This window comes from Marasmius oreades, chromosome 11 (genome assembly GCF_018924745.1).
Source record: "Marasmius oreades isolate 03SP1 chromosome 11, whole genome shotgun sequence".
Taxonomy (NCBI): Eukaryota; Fungi; Basidiomycota; class Agaricomycetes; order Agaricales; family Marasmiaceae; genus Marasmius; species Marasmius oreades.
Window position 1 is genome coordinate 1,588,889 of NC_057333.1, and position 18,234 is coordinate 1,607,122.

Below are 18,234 nucleotides of genomic sequence, written 5' to 3' on the forward strand. Positions count from 1 at the left end.
ATACTCACTTTCACTCAGAGTTTAGGATTCTTCGACCCTCCAGTTATCATCGCCACGGCTTGTTGACAATCCCTATCTACAGACGAAGACGCCCATGACCAATGTCCCGAAACCGTCTTCGCAAGCGTCGACATTTGCTGTGCAGACAACAACCGTTCCCCCTCCTGTTCTCTCATATCCTGGAACTCGGGTGCATCCAGCTCGTAATACCTCACTTGTTTCCTTGCTGTCGACACAATATAGTTACAGAACGGTCTCCGAATTGCATCGTAGGTTTGTACGATGCGGAGAATATCTTCGGGTTTGCAACAAGTGGCGGAAATCACGACTCCGAGTATATACGCATCCTATAGTATGGGGTCAACAGCAACAACCCAATATCACGGTTGGCTCACCTCCATTGCTTGACCAGCACCCGCGCCCAGATGTGGTGTCATCGCATGGGCCTATGTATGCATCAAATTCGAATCGTTTAACGTCTCGATTCATGGCGATCGGAACTCACGGCGTCGCCTAGCAACAAAGTCCGCCTTCCCACATACGAATCCAATGGATTCACATCTTGAATAACCCAGCATGTTGGTTTTTCGATGCACTGTTTTTCATTCGATTTAACAATCCAATTCTCCAGGCGGTTGTACTGAAACTTACCTGCAACAATTCCTGCACTTCCGACTCCCAGCCCTCGTAAACCTCCAAAACTTCTTTTCTCGTTGCGTCTCTCACTTCCGGTCCACTCCATGGTTTACCGAAGTCTTCAAACTTGGAATGAAATGCAACGACGTTGATAACACGGTTCTGGCTGATCGGATATACCACGATATGCTTAACACAAATCTCAGTTGCCTTCTGCGGCCATTTATGAACCTGGCGCCTTACTCGATTTTTTCCTAAATACTACGAATGGTTCAGCTTGGCAAAAACGAGTCAATCAACACGTACCATCGTAGGAGATTTGAGAGTCCGATGCGCAGGATTCATCTTCTCCAATCGTTCTCGCGGTACAAGTCCCCGAAATGCCAAAGTCCCTGTATATATAGGCAGCCACCGATTGTCACCTTTCAGGCAACGTCGCACCACAGACTTGATACCGTCTGCCCCCACCAGTAAATCACACTCAACCCGACTACCGTCCAAGAATTCGAGGTGTACCGTTTGAGGTGTTTCCGTGCATTTCACCAACCGATGGTTCAAATGAATGTGGGACGAAGGAAGTTGCTGTAGTAACGCCTGTTGGATGTCTCTACGATGGAAATTCAGGGAACCCCCTAGCAAGTCATTTTGAACTCTCATATCAGTAACGTTCTTTAAATACGGCTGGAAAAGGAACTCGACCATTCATCTTCATATCAAATATTGGGACGCCCTGGCGCTGATCACCCTTCCTCATTGTGAACGCGACCTCTGTTGGTTTGATTATAATTGGTCAGTTTTTCTCCCGCGCAACAAGGCTGCTCGTTAGTACTCACTAAGTTCACCCAGGTTTGGAGGCTCCTCCAAACCTTTAACCAAAGCTTCCTCCAATCCCAAAGCTCGCAATAAACCCCACGTCCTCGGCCAGACTGTGATACCTGCTCCAATCTCGGATATCTCTGATGCAGCTTCATACAGATCCAACTGAATATTCTCGCAATTTTTTAACGCTATGGCGCACGTCAAACCACCAATCCCACCACCTCTAGTTTCGTCGCTCTCAGTATATTGAACCTCGAAAGTCACTTGAAGGGGAACGAACGTACACTATGGCGATACGCAGCCTGCCAGCTTGGTTCTGAGGATGAGCGGTGGATGGGTTCGTCATGGTGAAAAGATAAGTCTGACAAAGGCAAGCATCATCAACCTGTACAGACCTGTTTTTGGAAAGGCCCAAATCACCCCTTCGGTTGGACTAGTTTCCGAACCGAACCGTGGGTTCGAGTTCTCAAGCTCAAGACGCGAGGTTGACGCGCTACGGCTTGGACCGTTCGTCGCGATCCTAATTCAGGTCACGTTTATATGATGGTGGGAGTCCGGACATATATATACCTGGTCCTGTGTTGGTGTCTCATTTAGTAACTCATTTTCCAGCGTCAAGGCTGAACTCTCCACAGGTACAAAGCCCAGATTCTAGTACGGACCGATACATGATACGTCCTAACGATGTTCGGGTTTATATATCACAAAGTCCGAGTCGAACTCGAGTCGCACTGACGTTTCATAGGTGAATGAAATTTATCCTTTTTACTATAAATGGGGACGAGCTTGCGTTTACAGGTCTCTTCGCATCAGCATGTTGCGTAGAAGCAGAAAATCATTCGTGCAGCCCAGCAGTCAGCTCAAGAATGTCGAGCCCTAACTGAACATGAATGGGCTTCAAGTGATCTCGCACTGCGCCGAATAGTTGCTCAATGCAGTTGAACGCCATCTGGCCTGTCGTTACGCGAAGCGTCCGACAGTGATCCAGATGAAGGAGGAGCTAAAGTCCGAAGAAAAGGAATGGCCCGCTGTCTGTATGTGTTTTCATCAATACCGAGAATCTTCTGGCCAATCGTGAATGTAGCCAACGGTTGATTTTCGCCAGGCTCCCCAGCCTACGACTCCCCGTCATGACGCGCTCAGGACACGCGACTCCCGAAGCTCTGTGTTGAGGCTACTCACAACGTCTGGAGGAACCATATTTTTGAAATTCTTGGGTGTAATTTAGATCATGGGTCTTTCAATCCCCTTCAACAGGCTCTTCTAGATCTCCTGGCAGCTAGAACCCCTCGGACGACTTCGAGTCGCGCGGGAATCGCAGTTGCACCCGCTAAGGTTTTATTGCACTGAGTCAGCCGACAATTCAGTATGAGTGTGGAGGCTAAAGGAAGGAAGTTGCACCATTCAACATGACTGTTTAGACTTCCGTTCGACAGCAGAAATTCTGGCCACCCGGATGCGAACTTTGATTTGACTTCGATGTAGTACGTGTTTTCCTACCCATCCGCCTTGAGCCTTTAAGGAGCGTGACCTTTTTGCTCTGGTAGATGTTCTTCAGGTTAAAAGATCGTCGATGGTCTGGACAACATCCCAATCCATGTCGACTCACACTCTCGGTCGCGGATAGTAGCTCTCACGCACTGCTTCATCAAAACGAATCCTAATGTTCCATGTTCGGAACGGGATTTTAGGCCGCCGCCTCGATCTACACAGATCTGGTCAATTATCCAGGCTTGGCAGTCTTTTAACACCACCCCCCACGCAAGCGAGTCGAGCAACTCCCGCTTCTGGTCACTTGAGGGCTGCTCGGACCCGTTCAGCGGAGAAATCAGATGTTTCCGTCGCGACACATCCAGTCCAACGTCGGGCATTCAATGACACAGTGGAAAGAAAGTGTTCAACGTCATGTCCGGTCCTTCCTTCTATTGATTATCTCTGGACCCCGTGGGGGATCAGTTCTTCTCTGCACAAACTCGGTGCTACGAATTTCCGCCTTGGGATGAGAGATCATTGATCAAAACGCACAAGTGACTGCTGGCACGGCTCACACGGTTACACCACCAATGCAAAGGTTGCCATAAACATATCCATTGTCTAGACATCAAGCTTGTCGGAAGACTAAAATACGTCTTCTTATCTCGTAATGAGTTAGCTCATCGAAGTGGTTTGAAAGGCATATGTACTTACATAGCTTCTTTTTTTCACAGATGTGTCTGTTGATCAACAGATTTGAATTGCATTTGAATTGCAATCAAGCTCAGGCTCTTGGTGGGCCGACGGGCCGGGATTCAGTACGGTGACCGGACTGCTCAAGATCCATAATCACTCCGCTTGGTTCAGATCCCTTCCCTCCGAGGGCTAAACTAGTTTTTATGGGAATTCGATTCTGCCCATGAAATCAAAAGAACGAGGCCACGCGGTGTGCTTTGTGTCGAACCATCTCCCTACGCACGACATCACCCCTTACATCAACCCGAATGAATTGACCGCCCAATTCTTAAGTTCTGTTTTTGTTTTATTTTGGATGTGGCTCAATGGGACGGCATAGACAGCGTTCTCGGAAGAGAACCCTGCGTTCTACCACATGACCTCAGATGGAACTTCAACGACGCCAGTTGAATTTCACGAGAAGAATAGATGTTCATTCTGTGCGTACCCATAAGCTCCGGAACGACGTTTTCTTAATTGAAATAACACCTTGCAGGAGATTTTTTTTACAAAATTTTCCATAGCCTCGATCTGGGAAAACGAATGGATTTATAAAGTAAATGATCGAGATAGTGTATAGTAAGTGAATAGTATGATAGTTGACATTCTTCAATACAAGTTGACGTGAATTCTTCCGATTTCCGTATTCCATACAAGCAAAAATAGTCTCCAAAATGAGGGGATAACGAGAAAAACCTTTGTGATATTTTGAAAACAAAAAGAAAGGGGGTAAAGGGCAGAGAAGAGACTACCGGTGCTCGTGTACTGAACTCGATAGTCAGGCTCCTCAATTACTATGCACCCATCTCGTTCCACCAACAGCGACTGGGCACTTGTGATTCCCTAACGTCTTCCCAGTCGAGAAGAATCTTCCACAATCATCACATGAAAACTCGCAAACCTTGCCGTGCTTGGCAACTTCATGCCGCAGGCGATCGTGTTGCCTCGAAAACCGCTCGGAACACCCATGCGTACAAGGAAAGGTTACTTTTGGCTTGGGTTTATGGGCTTCCATATGAACCTTGAGTGTGTATCGGCTAGTGAAACGGCGCTCGCACCCTGGGAGGAGACAGGGGAAGCGACGTCGATAGTCAGCACTAAACGGGGGTGTAGTATCGGACGACGGCGAGGAGGGCGGAGGTTGCGTCTGTCTTCGTCGTCCCATTGTCTCCCGTGACACAGGAGAAGGTGGTGCTGAGTTTGAGGAACTATCTGGGCTGTCTCCTGGATGTCCATAAATGGCGCCAGTGCTGGCTTGCAGCGACTGCCCAAACTGAATGTCAAAAACGTTGGGACCGTCTTCGATGCTTGACGTCGTGGAATGGTGGACTGGAGATATTTAGTTCACAGCGTCTGGGATCATTCAGGTCATGACTCACGATCTGGTGTACCCGTTGAGGAGAATAAGGAGAAAGCACCGGAGAGAATCTCATTGTCGTTACTGGCCAAAGAGGGGTCTGGAGTGACAAAACACTCCACCGGCCAGGAGAGTAGGGAAAGTTTTGAGCCACCTATAGGAAGAAAATAGGGTCGGTTGAGGCGCAGGCAAATGAAACGAGGACGTACTATGGGATGAAACCCCATGAGACGAGCACTCTGAAGGTGGCTGAGAGCTTTGAGAGGAAGAGGCTGGTAAAAGGGGTTAATAGTGTTCTGTTATCGGAACGTGTGGCAAGCCTACGATGAGGATCCGCAAGCGAAGTTGAAGGAGACCACGATTGCCATTCCCTTGAAAGAGAGGAAGCTGGAAGATGAGGAGTAAGAATGGCTCGCCGCATGAAAGCTGCTATACCGAATAACATACAATTGGAATACTTTGAAGGCAAATCAAATGACGGCTGTTGAACTTGTGGGTAGGGGTCACCCTGATAGTAGTGATTCTTATACAGCTGTTGCTCAGACTGCATCCCGTATGACGGAGAAAAGACCATCGGAGTATTGAGAACACCTAAATCAATCGGGGTTTATCAATCACAAAGACAATATCTTGAAAGTTGAAGGCACCTTTGTCGTAAATGACGGGCGGAAAGAAAGACATGGAGGGGTCGTTGAAAGTACCAGGGAAGAACTTCGGGTGTGAAGCGTTCATTTCGGGGATGAGGTCAGGTCTTTGTAGGCGGAGGAGAGCTCGGAGTAGATTAAGAAGAACTGCTATATTGGGAGCAGTCTATGGATATGGATATGGGTATGGAGAGAGCTGTCCGGGGAAGAGGACGATTTATTATTTTGGGGGCGGGTCGGCCCTTTATGAAGGAGTTGTGTCGAAGCTTGGACATGTTATAGTCGAAAGTCAGGGGGATTACCTAATCAACGTTGAATGTCTATGTCCCTGATCAATCTGTCCCCCGCACTCTGATTGGCTGGAGGACTGCACCGAGATCCAACCCCTTACCCGCTCGTTCACGATTCATGCTCTTCCTAAACCTTCCTATTCTCACGCTCTATCGAATCTTTGTCCTGGTCTCAGACTGCTCCATGCCTCTCGCCTAGAGGTACTCGAGGCCAAATATCAAGCGTTTCTGCTGTTGACACAAACTGACATGTATTGAAACAACAATTGAACAACGTCCCTTGCACAGTATTCATATAGGCGACACTGGAATGCGCTTTTCTTTTTTCCCCGATACTGGTTCCTCGACTGGGTCCGTACGTTTACATAATTCTTCCAGTCTCCTTTTTCGATCGAAGATTCGAAAGTCTCTTCTGATGCTTTCAATTTCGGTGGCTCGCGTTTGGCGGAATTGAGAACTTGGGCGTGCTACAGAAACATTATCCTCGTGATCCACCCGTCGATTCACTTCTGCCAAATGGTCGAGGATGGCCTCCCCGGTTGTCCTTCATCGTTTCAGTTGGTGGATGGGGACCCCCTATCCTTGTGTGGCGATCAAAAGACCGAAGGATTACTCCTTTCTACGTCCGTTTAGGCGATACTAGGTGCAACCACCAATGCGAGTGCGTACTCCTAATTGATCCGAGTCACAAGCGCTTACATCCTTCGACTACGGACATACTGAACACTATCTGATCCTAGACTTCTCAATCAATCACATTCGTGCGCGCGCTTTGGCCAGAAATAAATCCATGTTTTCGCCACCACATGGCTTCAAAATTCAACCTAACTCCTTTCATTTCGGTGTAATACAAACGTCGCCACAGCTAACGTTTTGAAGAGTGAAATAAGAATCTGACACCTCCGATATCTTCGTTTTGAGCCAGAACCTTATTCCATATCTGGCCAAGGAAAAACAAACATTCATGCTATCGGAAAGAGTGCCTTGGGCCACGTTTCAGCAACAAGCCGCGAAAATACCGGGAGAATTAGAAGTGCGTTCAATGGTGTTCGGCTCAGAAACTGCAACAGTTGGACAGTGGTAATCAGATAAAAATTCTGGAGGCGTGGGAGGGTTACCGATTATGAGATGCAGGCTCTCTTCCTATCTGCGAATCGTCACACTCAGGTTAGGAGATTTCCCATGAGGATGGCTAACGAAGGTTCGTCGAGACGACAGTAATACCTATGTGCCGAAAATCAAAGCTGTATACCCTATGAAGCCTTTCGAATGAATAGAAACGGGCAGGCGCACCACGATGATCTCACGAACGGGCTTCACCCCGCGTTCGTAGAGCGGCGGAAACAATCACTTCGAGTTGGGTATTTTTACTTCGTCACCGGCGGCAGGTGAGCGCTGAGCGCCGAACGCCCATCTTCCTTCGAGAAGTGAACAAAGTCTGCGAGAGGAAAACACTGTCCGATTCTGAGCGGATCGAGCTTTCCGACCGTGTGGTAAGTGCAGGCTTTAATCTTTAATCATAACGCAGGTGCCTCGACAGTCGCCGTTGGTCGCGGACAGACTTGGTACCAATGTAACACACCGACGTCGATGCTTTGAGTTGGGTGTTTCTCCAAGTGTTGCCAGGTGGATCTACCATTACGACTCCAGCTGACAAGGAAAGAACTTCCTCCGACAGAATGAAGACTTGTAATATCGGAAAATAGACTAGAGAAACTCGAGCGTGAAGATATGTAAATTCATTGATGAACTTCCGAAGGATGTGTGTTGAACTGGAAGCTTGAACTGAAGCGCAACTGACGGCGGGTGATTGGTCTGCCGAATGATGCGCCCAGACAGCCTGTTTGTGCCGAACCGGGTCCGCAATGTGCAGTGGCGGTTTTTCCGGAGATTCAAATATTCAAACGTTCCTTCGTGGCTTGTTCGTCCGTAACGGTGATGAATTCGCTTCCCTGTACCTGCTTCATGGTGTCTTCCCTCCGCCCAGCATGAACATTCAGCCAGGCTTCCGCCTTCGGCTGGGTGCTGCCGATCCCGAACTTGAAGCTATTCTGTTCCAGTCTAGGTTTTTGTCGAAGAACCAAGAATCACTTCTGTAGAAGATAAACCTCCTTGCGATGAAAAATTGGTGCCTCTCCGTAGGTTATTACCAATCCAGTTTGTGACGATGGCAGCTGAATTTTCTGATAGTTGTAACATCAATCCACGACGGCAACGACGGCAGAAGCTATGTACCGCTATGGGTCCCTGTCTGCCATGTGATCTCCATTGTCCAAACAAACAAACATTCACATGATGCCCATGGCCGGCCAGCTGCCTAGATTCGGTCTCCATCGGTCCAGGGCCGGTCCTAAGCGCCCTCGACGACGACGACGACGATTGTTTCCCATTTTCCACCACTCTGTTACTGGCAACTCTTACGCCCAGTGATTTAAACCGTACCAGAACCATTCATCAGCTTTGTCGACATCGTGTTGGTGGTGTTTGACATTCACAAGGAGCCATGGCATCCAGCTCTCCAACACCCTCGTTGACACCCAGCATTGGTTCATCTCCCCCTCCCAATATTCCAGTTCAACCAGATCATTTCTATGACGGCCAACCGATACACGCAACTCCAGATTCGGATGGTAAGACGTGGTTGGACCCAGATGATGATCGGTTAGCTGCTCGTGGTATACCTGTCTTCAAGCCGACGATGGAGGAGTTCAGAGATTTTGAGGCCTACATGAAGAGAGTCGAACCTTGGGGCATGTGTAGTGGTATCATTAAAGTCATTCCTCCAGAAGAATGGTGCGTTTCCACTGAGTCTTTCCATCGCGTCTTCTAGCTACACTTTGTCTCACTATCTGTATCCACTCTTCCCCAGGAAACATTCTCTTCCGCCTTTGAAAGACCAGCTATCAAATGTCGAAATTAGAACTCCTATCGAACAGCATATGTTGGGTCAAGCTGGCCTTTTCCGACAGCAGAATTTCGAGAAGCGGAAAACAATGAGCGTGAGAGAATGGGCAGAGTTTTGTGGTCAAGACGAATACCGCGCTCCCGGGGTAGGCGAAGTTGGGTTACATGCACGCTCCAACGTCAAGGCAAAACCACGCACTAGAACCAGAAAAGCTGCCACCGCCAAAGTCGAGACTGTCGAGCCGTGTATCGACGAAAACGGGCAGGTGCGCATCAAGGAGGAGCCGGTCGATGACGCTGCCGGTGCGATACACGAAAACAGTTCAAGAAGCACGGCTGATCCGCTCGACGAAGGAGAGCAGAAACCGAAACCGAAAGGACGTCGCCAGCCACAAACGAAGCAGTCGAAGGAAGCCAAATTAGCCGAACGCGCCGAGAAGGATACGGCCTTTTTGGAAACCTTTGATCCCCATACACACTGGCTTCCTCCAGATACAAAGCCGGAGGATTATACTCCGGAGTTCTGTGCAAAACTTGAAAGGCAGTATTGGCGTAACTGTGGATTAGCGAGGCCTCCATGGTATGGTGCCGACACTCAGGGTACGTATCTTGAGTCCTAACAGTTGGATTTCTCCAAATCTGACGGGGCTGTTGGATCTTCCTCAGGCTCCTTATATACAGATGAAACCAAGGAATGGAATGTTGCACATCTGGAGTCCGAGTTATCAAGACTTCTACCTTACAGTGACGGACTTCCTGGTGTCAACACTCCATATCTGTATTGGGGAATGTGGAGAGCCACTTTTGCATGGCACGTCGAGGATATGGATCTCTTCAGCATCAATTATATCCACTTTGGTGCCCCAAAATTTTGGTATGCAGTACCGCAAGGCCGAGCTAGTACCCTGGAGCATGCTATGCGAAGTATGGTTCACTACCCTTATATTCTGTGCCGATTGCTCACTTTTACAATAGGCTTCTTCCCAAAGGATACGTCTCAATGTCACCAATTCCTTCGACATAAATCCTTTTTGGCGTCACCCACCCTTCTTGCCAAATCCTCTTGCAAACCCAACCACTGTGTGCAACATGCTGGCGAGTTCATGATTACCTTCCCAAGGGGATATCATGCAGGTTTCAACTTGGGCTTCAACTGTGCTGAGAGCGTCAATTTTGCGCTCCCTAGCTGGTTAGAGCTAGGAAAGGTGGCGAAGGCCTGCGAATGTATTCCTGATAGGTTCGTTTATGACTTTCATTCACCGCTTCTTACGATTTAAACACTTTTATTGACTTGATTCAATCTAGTGTCCGCATCGATGTCAACAAACTGCTTGAAGAACGTGAACATCGTGAAGGAGGCGAATGCAACTCATCGAGTGATTTGAAATGCCAAGGTCCCAGCTCCAGCGGAAAATCCAAGCGCCCATCTGCCACTGTGAAATCTACCAGCTCCCCCTCAAAGAAAAAGCACATCAAATCGGAAGACGTGTTAGTGCTTATTCTCCCACTTTCGAAAGTTGGCAAGCGGAAGGCCGATCTCTCGTCTGAGGAACCACCAAAACGGAAGAAGCCTAAAAAATCCTTAGGTCAAATCCAAGATTTGCCGACCATGATGCCTTCGAAACCCAATCCGATTAAGATTACCTTGAAGCTTGGGCCACGACCTACTGAGCCTGATAACTTTCCCTGTTGTCTTTGTGTCTCCATGGACAAGGCGGACTTACTGCGCGTGCAAGACCCGCCTGTCAGCCGGAAGGACGCTATGGATGCATGTGGTTATCCGCGGGATTGGGTATGGAGGGCCCATCGGGATTGCGCGAGCATTGTTCCCGAGACGTGGGTAGACGAAGCAGAGAATCCTGAGACAGGTCTGAAGGAGGAGGTTGTATTCGGAGTCGATGGGATTGTGAAGGATCGATGGAATCTCGTAAGTTGAAGCCCGAGCCTTTCTCTTACGGAATAATGTTTAACTGTTTTCAACCTTTCAGAAATGTACTGCATGTACAAAAACACGGCCTAAAGGTCATGGGGCGCCCATTCAATGCACGAAAGGGAAATGTCCGAAGGCATTCCATATTTCTTGCGCCCGAGACATCGAGGATAACAATGTGGTTTTCACTATACTTAAAGAGGTAGAGAAGGAAGTCGTTCTAGTCAACCCAGATTCATCAAATGCCCTTACAATCACCACCGCGCCGGTTTCGATTCAGGCCTCAGCTCTGCAGCCGGAGTCTGGATCAGGCCCGATGCAGGTGGAGTTCGAATCGACAAATACTCCCTCTGCCGAAATCGCCCATAACAGTCGCATGGCTGTAGATCAACCGAACGGAACGGACGATGGAGATGGAGATTCGAACACAGAGGTACTCAAGATCATCACGAAGTATGAAGTACAAATCTTGTGTACACAGCACAATCCTGTAAGCAGCTATCTTCCGCTCATTGAATTCTCAAGTGGAACTGAATTCCTGTCTCAGGCCGTTGCGGCGAAAAAGAAAGCATCTAAACAAGACAGAATAAAGCAGGACCTTCTGGCGCTACCCTCAATGGCGCGCATCAAAATTCGCGTTAGTGCGGGTGTATTTGAGGTATCGCTCATTCGTGTGATAGAGGAAACGAGCTCGGTAGAGGTTCTTTGGGATCGGGGATCGAAACGAGAATTCAAGTGGGGGAGTGTGGTGTTTGGGAGTACGGACGGCCCCGTGCAAAGCAAACCTTCTGAGGCGGCACCCCTCGAATCATTTCGTGAGTCTCGGTTCTTTGGTAGCGAGGAGGGTCGGCCAATTTACTGATCGACAATCACCACCCACCTGAAGAATCTATTCATAATCACGTCACGCCAGCAACAAATTACTCTACCATAGCCCCCACCTCACACCCTCCTGTACCTCATCCCCAGTCGTCAAGTACCGCAAGCGTGCCAGTGCCAACTACAACATATGGACAGTATGCTATTACTGGCTATCCGTATTGGTCTTACCCCACTCAGATCCCCTATGGTCAGGGTTCGAATGGGTATGGGTACAGCAGCTACTATAACATTGCCAGTACTGTGGCATCGGCGACTGCACCTTCTGCATCATCATCAGGGCCTTCTACCTCGAATTCAACTTACACAACGCCTCCGCTGTACTCCAAATTTCCTGTGACAACTCCAGTTACCTCATCTGACCAACCAAATGTCAAAAAGTATTATCGAAATAGGGAACTTCAATGGAAAACGCCATACCAACCAGCCGTCCCGCTCGAGTCTCAAACCCCGGGAAATCGTGATGTCAATCTTCGTGATTCTCAGGTCCAGCCCCAAGCCCAAAATGAGCCTGATGCGCGATCTCATACTCCATCACAACCACAGCAAATAATACAATATCAATTTTCGGTTCCAATGGTCTCTGACAACTCCGATTCCCAAAACGAAATACCTCTTCAGAGGCACAGTCACGAACTCACGGATTCCTTGCATCTCTCACCCCCACCGACGGCACCTCCGGTAAATGTAAATGAAGCACATCTACCTATTCCTTCCAAAGGCTCCCAGAGTCCGACAGCCGACGTGATTTACAGTGCTGCGTCGGTTGAGATCCCTCCCCGACCACAAGATCATGAGTCTGGAAATGCTATTCCGACCCCTGTGGACAATGTTCACGCTCTCCTGTCTGGCCTCACGACGGAGCAGTTATCCACCCTCGTACAAAACCATCCCGAGCTCCGTACCATGGTTCTGAACGTTGTTGGCCATGGCCAGAATCAGGCGACCCCTACTAGGCCTACTGCGTCGTGACCGATGATACGCTATTTTATTTTAGTTTTTCTTTTTGCTTTCTTTGCTTCTTGTCGTTGCGCTAGCTCCCTTTTGATACCCGTATGGACCGTATTTACTTCAACTTCTATTGTTTTGTAAGTTAACAGTAAAAGACCGCTTCTGTACTGTTTTCCCTTTCAATAATATAATGTAGATTATACGACCCCAATTAATCTTGATTTCTCTATCATTGACAGACATAGTGTTTGAGTCAGATTCGCGGTGCACGTGCCGAAGGACTCGTCGAACTACACCACGGTTCGTGCGGGATATCAAAAGGATGTCCGCGAGCTGATGTTACGAGCTTCTGCCTTGAAGTCTTGACGGACGTACTGGGGATGTCGGAATGATTGCTCGGAATAAGTCGGAAAAAGATCCCCTGCCCAGACATCCTCACGATATCCCACGAGGAATGTCCCAGCGACATCCTTCATTCGTCCATTTACTACTACTTGTGGCACCTTTAACTGTGATCCCGGTATTTTTCTTTCCTTATGCTGGCCTCACACTCATATGTTCCCAATGTGTCTGTGATTGTCTTTAGATACCCTTTCGAGATAGTATTTCTGTCTAGACTAGGTTGAATGACCAAATGATTTATCCTACTTGGCTATGGTATCAACGTAAAACATACATGCTGACTGTGACCAACCTCTTCAATAGACATGTTGGGTCCACATGAAAAGCACCTCATAGAAATACTATCATGTGAAGCTGAATAGACTCTATTCATCCTGAATATTAGACATCAAGTTGTAAAATATAGTGGTCCGTGGATCATAACGAGCGCAGTCCGAGGCTGCGCCGTGACTGACTATGTACTGGGGTTGAAGGAATGTGGTATGTGTACGTAGCTGAGAAAGGTTAGAGGTATTTATGAGTAACGATAGGTGGCAGTTGTGGAAGATATGGTATTGGGCAAGCATGGATCTAATCAACAGCAGCAGTGGTAGTGGGAAGGGCTGCAAAAGCTTCTTTCGTCACGCTGGAAAATTGAGAGCGGTCGTGCTCGAGGTATCGTGCCATAGCCCTGATAAAACACAAATGAGTTGACGAGACGGAACGAGAGTCTGTGTGACCACGCACCGAGAGATACGGAGAGGATCTTTCCTTCACGAATCTTTTTCAACCTCTCGTCAATGTCGTTCCAAAATGTTGCTGGAGCCTTTCCATCGTCGGTATCAGCTCCTCCATCAATAAATTCGCGACGCTAGTACGGCAAAGGGATTAACAGAGAAGTGCAGCAATACTGGCTGCAAGTCAGTAGATATGTCCGTCAGTGCTTCAACCAGAACACTGAGTGCAGCTGCATTCTGGTTGGCGGCCATATCAAATTGACCACTCAAGGTCAGCCACCTGCTGTTGTGGTTGGTCTTCTTCAACTAGCGGCAGACCAATGGTGGTTGTGAGAGGACTTTGAAGAAAATTGTCGTCGTCGTCTGAGGGTGACATCAGCAGCGGAATTCGAAGAGGAAATTAGTAGATGGAGGGAAGGATAAAATCGGAAGAGGAAATACCTGCGCCCATGCTTCGTAACCATTCTTCAGTATTTTCGCTTGTTCTACTTTTCAAGCCCCGACATCATGAGCCCGACTCGGACAAGAAAAGTCAGAGCCAGCTCTGTCACTGAGATGCTGAGTGCGTTACCAAAGGCTCAAGGGATATGTCGGAAGGACAGTGGGGAAGAACATCAATAGAAGGCTGAGATTCTAGTAGAAGGATATGGTAATGAGGGGGTTCTGTCGAGATAACGACCTCAATGGGAGATTAAAAAAATGTCAAAAGGACATCCCAATGGCAGAGGAGGAATACGTACGCCGACGCGTCCATTTGAGGTTGTTAGGATGTCAGGCTGATGTACATCAAAAACATTAACATAATGTCGCGCGCTGACCATCGCACCTATATCCCGAGAAATTGGTGGTGTAGGGCCGGATCCTCGTCAGATTCTCACCAACTACTCTAAGGAGCTATGTGGATTGCTAGAGGCCCATTTGGTCCTGGCGTTGCGACCAAAGATTCTAGTCAACATGGTTGGTTGTCTGCTCCATTCCATCTCAAAAGCAACTGAAATTGACGCGTCTTCCCAGTGCACATAGTGATGAAAACAGACAAAGAATACGAACTAGGACGCAAAAAGGAACATCCTCTGTTTCTTGACTCCAAAAAAGTTTCCAATAATCACTGCATGATCAAGGTGGGACCTTTCAATGAAGAGGATATGGTGCGTGTTGGTGAAGATAAATACTTTCATAAAGAATGAGACCCCTGTGCAGGCGAACCCCGACATTCATCCAAAACTTGAAGTTCACCACCGAAGCTCGAAAGCTATGGGGGTATCTATCAGTCCTGAGGAATCACACCAACTCGGCGAGGGTGCTACGTTTGAGCTCAAGGAAGGATACGCGATCAAAGTCACGAATGCTATTCCAGTAACATTCTTGTGGACCCCTGTTTGCTGCTACATCCCAACGTCGCGAAATACCACAGTTCCGACCGCAGCATGTTTAAAACTGGGTTAGTGATCTTCAGCCTTCGAAACAACAGATATCAACGGTCCTCTAGGAATCCATCTGACACATGTACTCCACTCTGGGGTCACCCACCATATTGCGCCCGTGTGTTCTCCCACCGTTCCGCTGGCTGCATCTCTTGTCGGTGGATGCAATATCGTCAAAATCGAATGGTTGCAGGAGCTCATTCGCGTATCAGAATCAGAAGACCCCAACGACCGTTTCACCGAGCTCCCCCAGTTGTCTAAATATCGTCCCAATTTTTCTCCTGCTCTTGAGGCCCGTCATAAGCGCTTTGAGGTCTGGGAGACGTCCGACCACCGACAAACTATATTCTCGTCCCTCAGATTTCTATGTGTGGGAGAAAAGAACAGGGAGATTGATAGTCATATGAGGTTCTTGATCCAGAGGGGAGAGGGATCTATCGAAATTTTCAATGTAATGGATGCTGCTCGAAAAATGAAATGGCATCGTGCCCTATCTCGAGGGAAAGCTAAAGAAAGCAAGAGTTTGGTCGTTTTGGGAGAGGAACAAAATATTATCGCTGCCATAGGGGAGGACGGGTGGAAGGAACTAGCGGATGAAACCCGAACGTTCGTTCTTTCTCAGCGCGAATTTGTAAGTTGCTCACTGTGTCATCTACAGTTTCGGTTTATCGTTCAAGTCAACTAACGACGTCGTGCTTTCCGTCCTGGATAATGATATATCGAACCTAATTGCTCCCGCCAACGGAATTGACGTTCATGACGGTAATTTATATATGCCACAGCATCGCTCGTGGCTTACCTTGAGCTTTCCTTAGGAAATCGTTCTTCCTCCCCTCTACCCGACGTTATACCGAATACAATACCCGAAGAGGAGACCCATCCTCCACAATCACCTGCCTCCACTCGAAAACGGCCCGCAAGGCGAGGTACACGACATGCGCCTGAACCCAAGGCATTAGAAGAGAACATGTCACAACAAGCAGAAGATCCTGGTCTCGAGGCACCGAAACGACTGCGTCCAACGAGACAAATAGGCCGGCAGCCATCCCAACCACCAGCGACTGAAACAACTGCAGCACCTGGGCGTAAACCAGAACCTCAGTCCGTTGTACCGGCCACAGAACCTCGGCGGCCACGTAAGGTAAGTCATGCTTCTAAGTGTTCATTTATCGTATCTCAATTCCAATAAAGATCCTGACGAAGCATCTCGATCCTGCAACTGGGGAGCCCGCAGTGACTGGTCTCGGTGATAACTCACTTATCGATCAAGCCACCCCAACATCATCCATAACTCAGCCGACCATTCCTGTAGTAGTTGATTATACGGTAAGTCTGTCTTTATGTATCAATGAATTGCCAATTGCAACGCCTCGTACCAGGCTCCGGGTCGACAGAGATCATCCCGGCTGAAACGGCGTATTGGGGCTACAGATCTCGGTTCGCGAGAAAGCTCTGCAGCACCTGAAGGAGAGCGCGTCACTAAAAAGTATCGTTCTCTGTTTGAAGAAAGTGATCCGACCAAAGATACCACGACTTCACTGTCGGAAATGATGAGCGCTGCTGCTCAGGAGACCCAACAGTCACAGACCATGCACAGTACGAGGTTCAAGTCAGTCACTCAAGCGACGACTTTGGGTGTAGTGCCTGAGGAAGCTGAAATCAGCGAAACTCAGGGGACTGGCTCGAGTTTAGTTCTTTCGGGAAACAAACGAAAAGCGACTTCAGACGACGAAGAGATGGAAGGTATTGCGGAAGCCCTTGCTCCGACAGCTAGCAGCTCTCGTATGGGATCAGTTGCTCCGCGTTCAAAGAGACAGGCAATCGAGGGTGTTAACTCCGTTGAGTTTTTCGAGCAAAATTCCCCTGTAACGACGAAACTCCCCTCCGCTAATAAACCAGCTTCCACCTCGAAAATTGCTCCGGCGAGGGACACTCCAACGAGCACCGGTGCCGAACCAGGCAAACCTGACACGGATGACGCCTTCTTGAAAGCTGTTGCCTCGACCAAACGAGGAAAGAGAGCAGAGGACGAATTTGATCGGGAGTTCAATAAGCTGAAAATCTCGAAACCGGAGCTGGAGCGGGAAGATCTTGAAGACAAACAATGGGCGATCCTGGAAGAATTCGGGGATGATCTAAACATACGAGGGAACTTCATGGTCATTGTTCAGTTTGACGCCTCTCGCACAAGAGCACGGGGAGATGCTCAAGAGTCGAATCCGGAATGGAACGGAAAACCCAACTTCAAGAAGTTCAAGAGGGTGAGATCTCTGATCACTTTAGCATTTCTTCTTGTCCTTGATCACTGCAGCAGAAAAACGCTCTTCCGTCTATTGCAACACGACCTCGGCGAGTTGAACTTGTCCTCAATGAGCAGAGCGGGTATGGTGTGGGACCCAGTGAGTAATTTTGTCCCAATCCTCTTGCTGCCCGTTAAGTTGAACTATGCAGGCTACTGGAAAGAAGAAGACACATCACAGTTGCAAGACTTTGAAGAGTCCCGAAATGTTGTCAAAGACAATCGAATGTCTACTCAGCCTCTCGTTGTCAACGATTCTGAATCTGAAGAGGAGCACAGCAATCACCGGATCAAAGGGGAAATGGCTAAACCTACAATCGCGACGAAGAAAGGCCGCAAAGAAGCGAAGAAGCAGCCGCTGTTCCTTGAGGTTTCTGAGGATGATCAGGGCGAAGAGACTTTGGATCCAAGTGAAGCCCTGGATATGACTCTTGACTCAGCGCCTCCACCAACAAACAAAATGGCCAGGAGAGTAAAGAAAAAAGCCCAACCAATTATTGTTGACGACGATTCAGATGATGATGCCATGTTCAAAGGTTTTCAAACAAAAGGACGGCGACGATAGATGGAAGGCTGCTTGGTGAATCGTCTTTGCCTTGATGATACACAGTAATGCCTCAGATATGCTTCATTTCTCTGTCTTCAGAAAACGAAACATGGAATTTCATCGCAAACTCCTCCATTCAGATTGGGTAAATAATTTGAAAATAATTTCACCTGCCAAAAAAAGGAACTGATTTAGTGGAAATAACAAATACATGTAGGGTCTTTTCAA

General features: G+C 48.2%; 5 protein-coding genes across 7 annotated transcripts; 3 read left to right on the plus strand and 2 right to left on the minus strand.

The window, feature by feature from the left end:
- Positions 1 to 14: 14 nt before the first annotated feature.
- On the minus strand, positions 15 to 1,801 carry E1B28_003297 (uncharacterized protein; the record flags this gene model as incomplete). Its single annotated transcript, XM_043160269.1, has 8 exons — positions 15 to 347; positions 396 to 446; positions 506 to 595; positions 652 to 897; positions 943 to 1,268; positions 1,336 to 1,404; positions 1,470 to 1,678; positions 1,740 to 1,801. The coding sequence occupies 8 exons, from the start codon at positions 1,799 to 1,801 to the stop codon at positions 15 to 17; spliced, it is 1,386 nt and encodes a 461-aa protein (XP_043002225.1).
- Positions 1,802 to 3,118: 1,317 nt separating this feature from the next.
- E1B28_003298 (uncharacterized protein) lies at positions 3,119 to 3,469 on the plus strand (the record flags this gene model as incomplete). The annotated part of the gene is made up of 1 exon (XM_043160270.1): positions 3,119 to 3,469. The coding sequence occupies one exon, from the start codon at positions 3,119 to 3,121 to the stop codon at positions 3,467 to 3,469; it is 351 nt and encodes a 116-aa protein (XP_043002226.1).
- A 981-nt stretch (positions 3,470 to 4,450) lies between these two features.
- Positions 4,451 to 5,952, minus strand: E1B28_003299 (uncharacterized protein; the record flags this gene model as incomplete). The annotated part of the gene is made up of 6 exons (XM_043160271.1): positions 5,668 to 5,952; positions 5,468 to 5,611; positions 5,345 to 5,407; positions 5,230 to 5,292; positions 5,043 to 5,174; positions 4,451 to 4,992 (listed from the first exon to the last, which is right to left on the minus strand). Exons 1-6 carry the CDS (start codon positions 5,750 to 5,752, stop codon positions 4,451 to 4,453), a joined length of 1,029 nt encoding a protein of 342 aa, XP_043002227.1. The 5' UTR covers positions 5,753 to 5,952.
- Positions 5,953 to 8,061: 2,109 nt separating this feature from the next.
- Positions 8,062 to 12,847, plus strand: E1B28_003300 (uncharacterized protein). Of its 3 annotated transcripts, XM_043160272.1 has the most exons (8): positions 8,062 to 8,747; positions 8,824 to 9,458; positions 9,525 to 9,782; positions 9,834 to 10,095; positions 10,164 to 10,785; positions 10,847 to 11,278; positions 11,336 to 11,603; positions 11,675 to 12,847. In XM_043160272.1, exons 1-8 carry the CDS (start codon positions 8,458 to 8,460, stop codon positions 12,637 to 12,639), a joined length of 3,732 nt encoding a protein of 1,243 aa, XP_043002228.1. In that variant the 5' UTR covers positions 8,062 to 8,457; the 3' UTR covers positions 12,640 to 12,847. The 3 variants fall into 3 exon arrangements, with proteins under 3 accessions (XP_043002228.1, XP_043002230.1, XP_043002229.1); XM_043160274.1 differs by having other exon boundaries at positions 8,062 to 9,458; XM_043160273.1 differs by having other exon boundaries at positions 11,336 to 12,847.
- Positions 12,848 to 14,546: 1,699 nt separating this feature from the next.
- E1B28_003301 (uncharacterized protein) lies at positions 14,547 to 18,224 on the plus strand. The gene is made up of 10 exons (XM_043160275.1): positions 14,547 to 14,693; positions 14,751 to 14,884; positions 14,937 to 15,177; positions 15,226 to 15,766; positions 15,819 to 15,922; positions 15,976 to 16,301; positions 16,352 to 16,486; positions 16,540 to 17,421; positions 17,475 to 17,559; positions 17,612 to 18,224. Exons 1-10 carry the CDS (start codon positions 14,633 to 14,635, stop codon positions 18,022 to 18,024), a joined length of 2,922 nt encoding a protein of 973 aa, XP_043002231.1. The 5' UTR covers positions 14,547 to 14,632; the 3' UTR covers positions 18,025 to 18,224.
- The last annotated feature ends 10 nt before the right edge of the window (positions 18,225 to 18,234 follow it).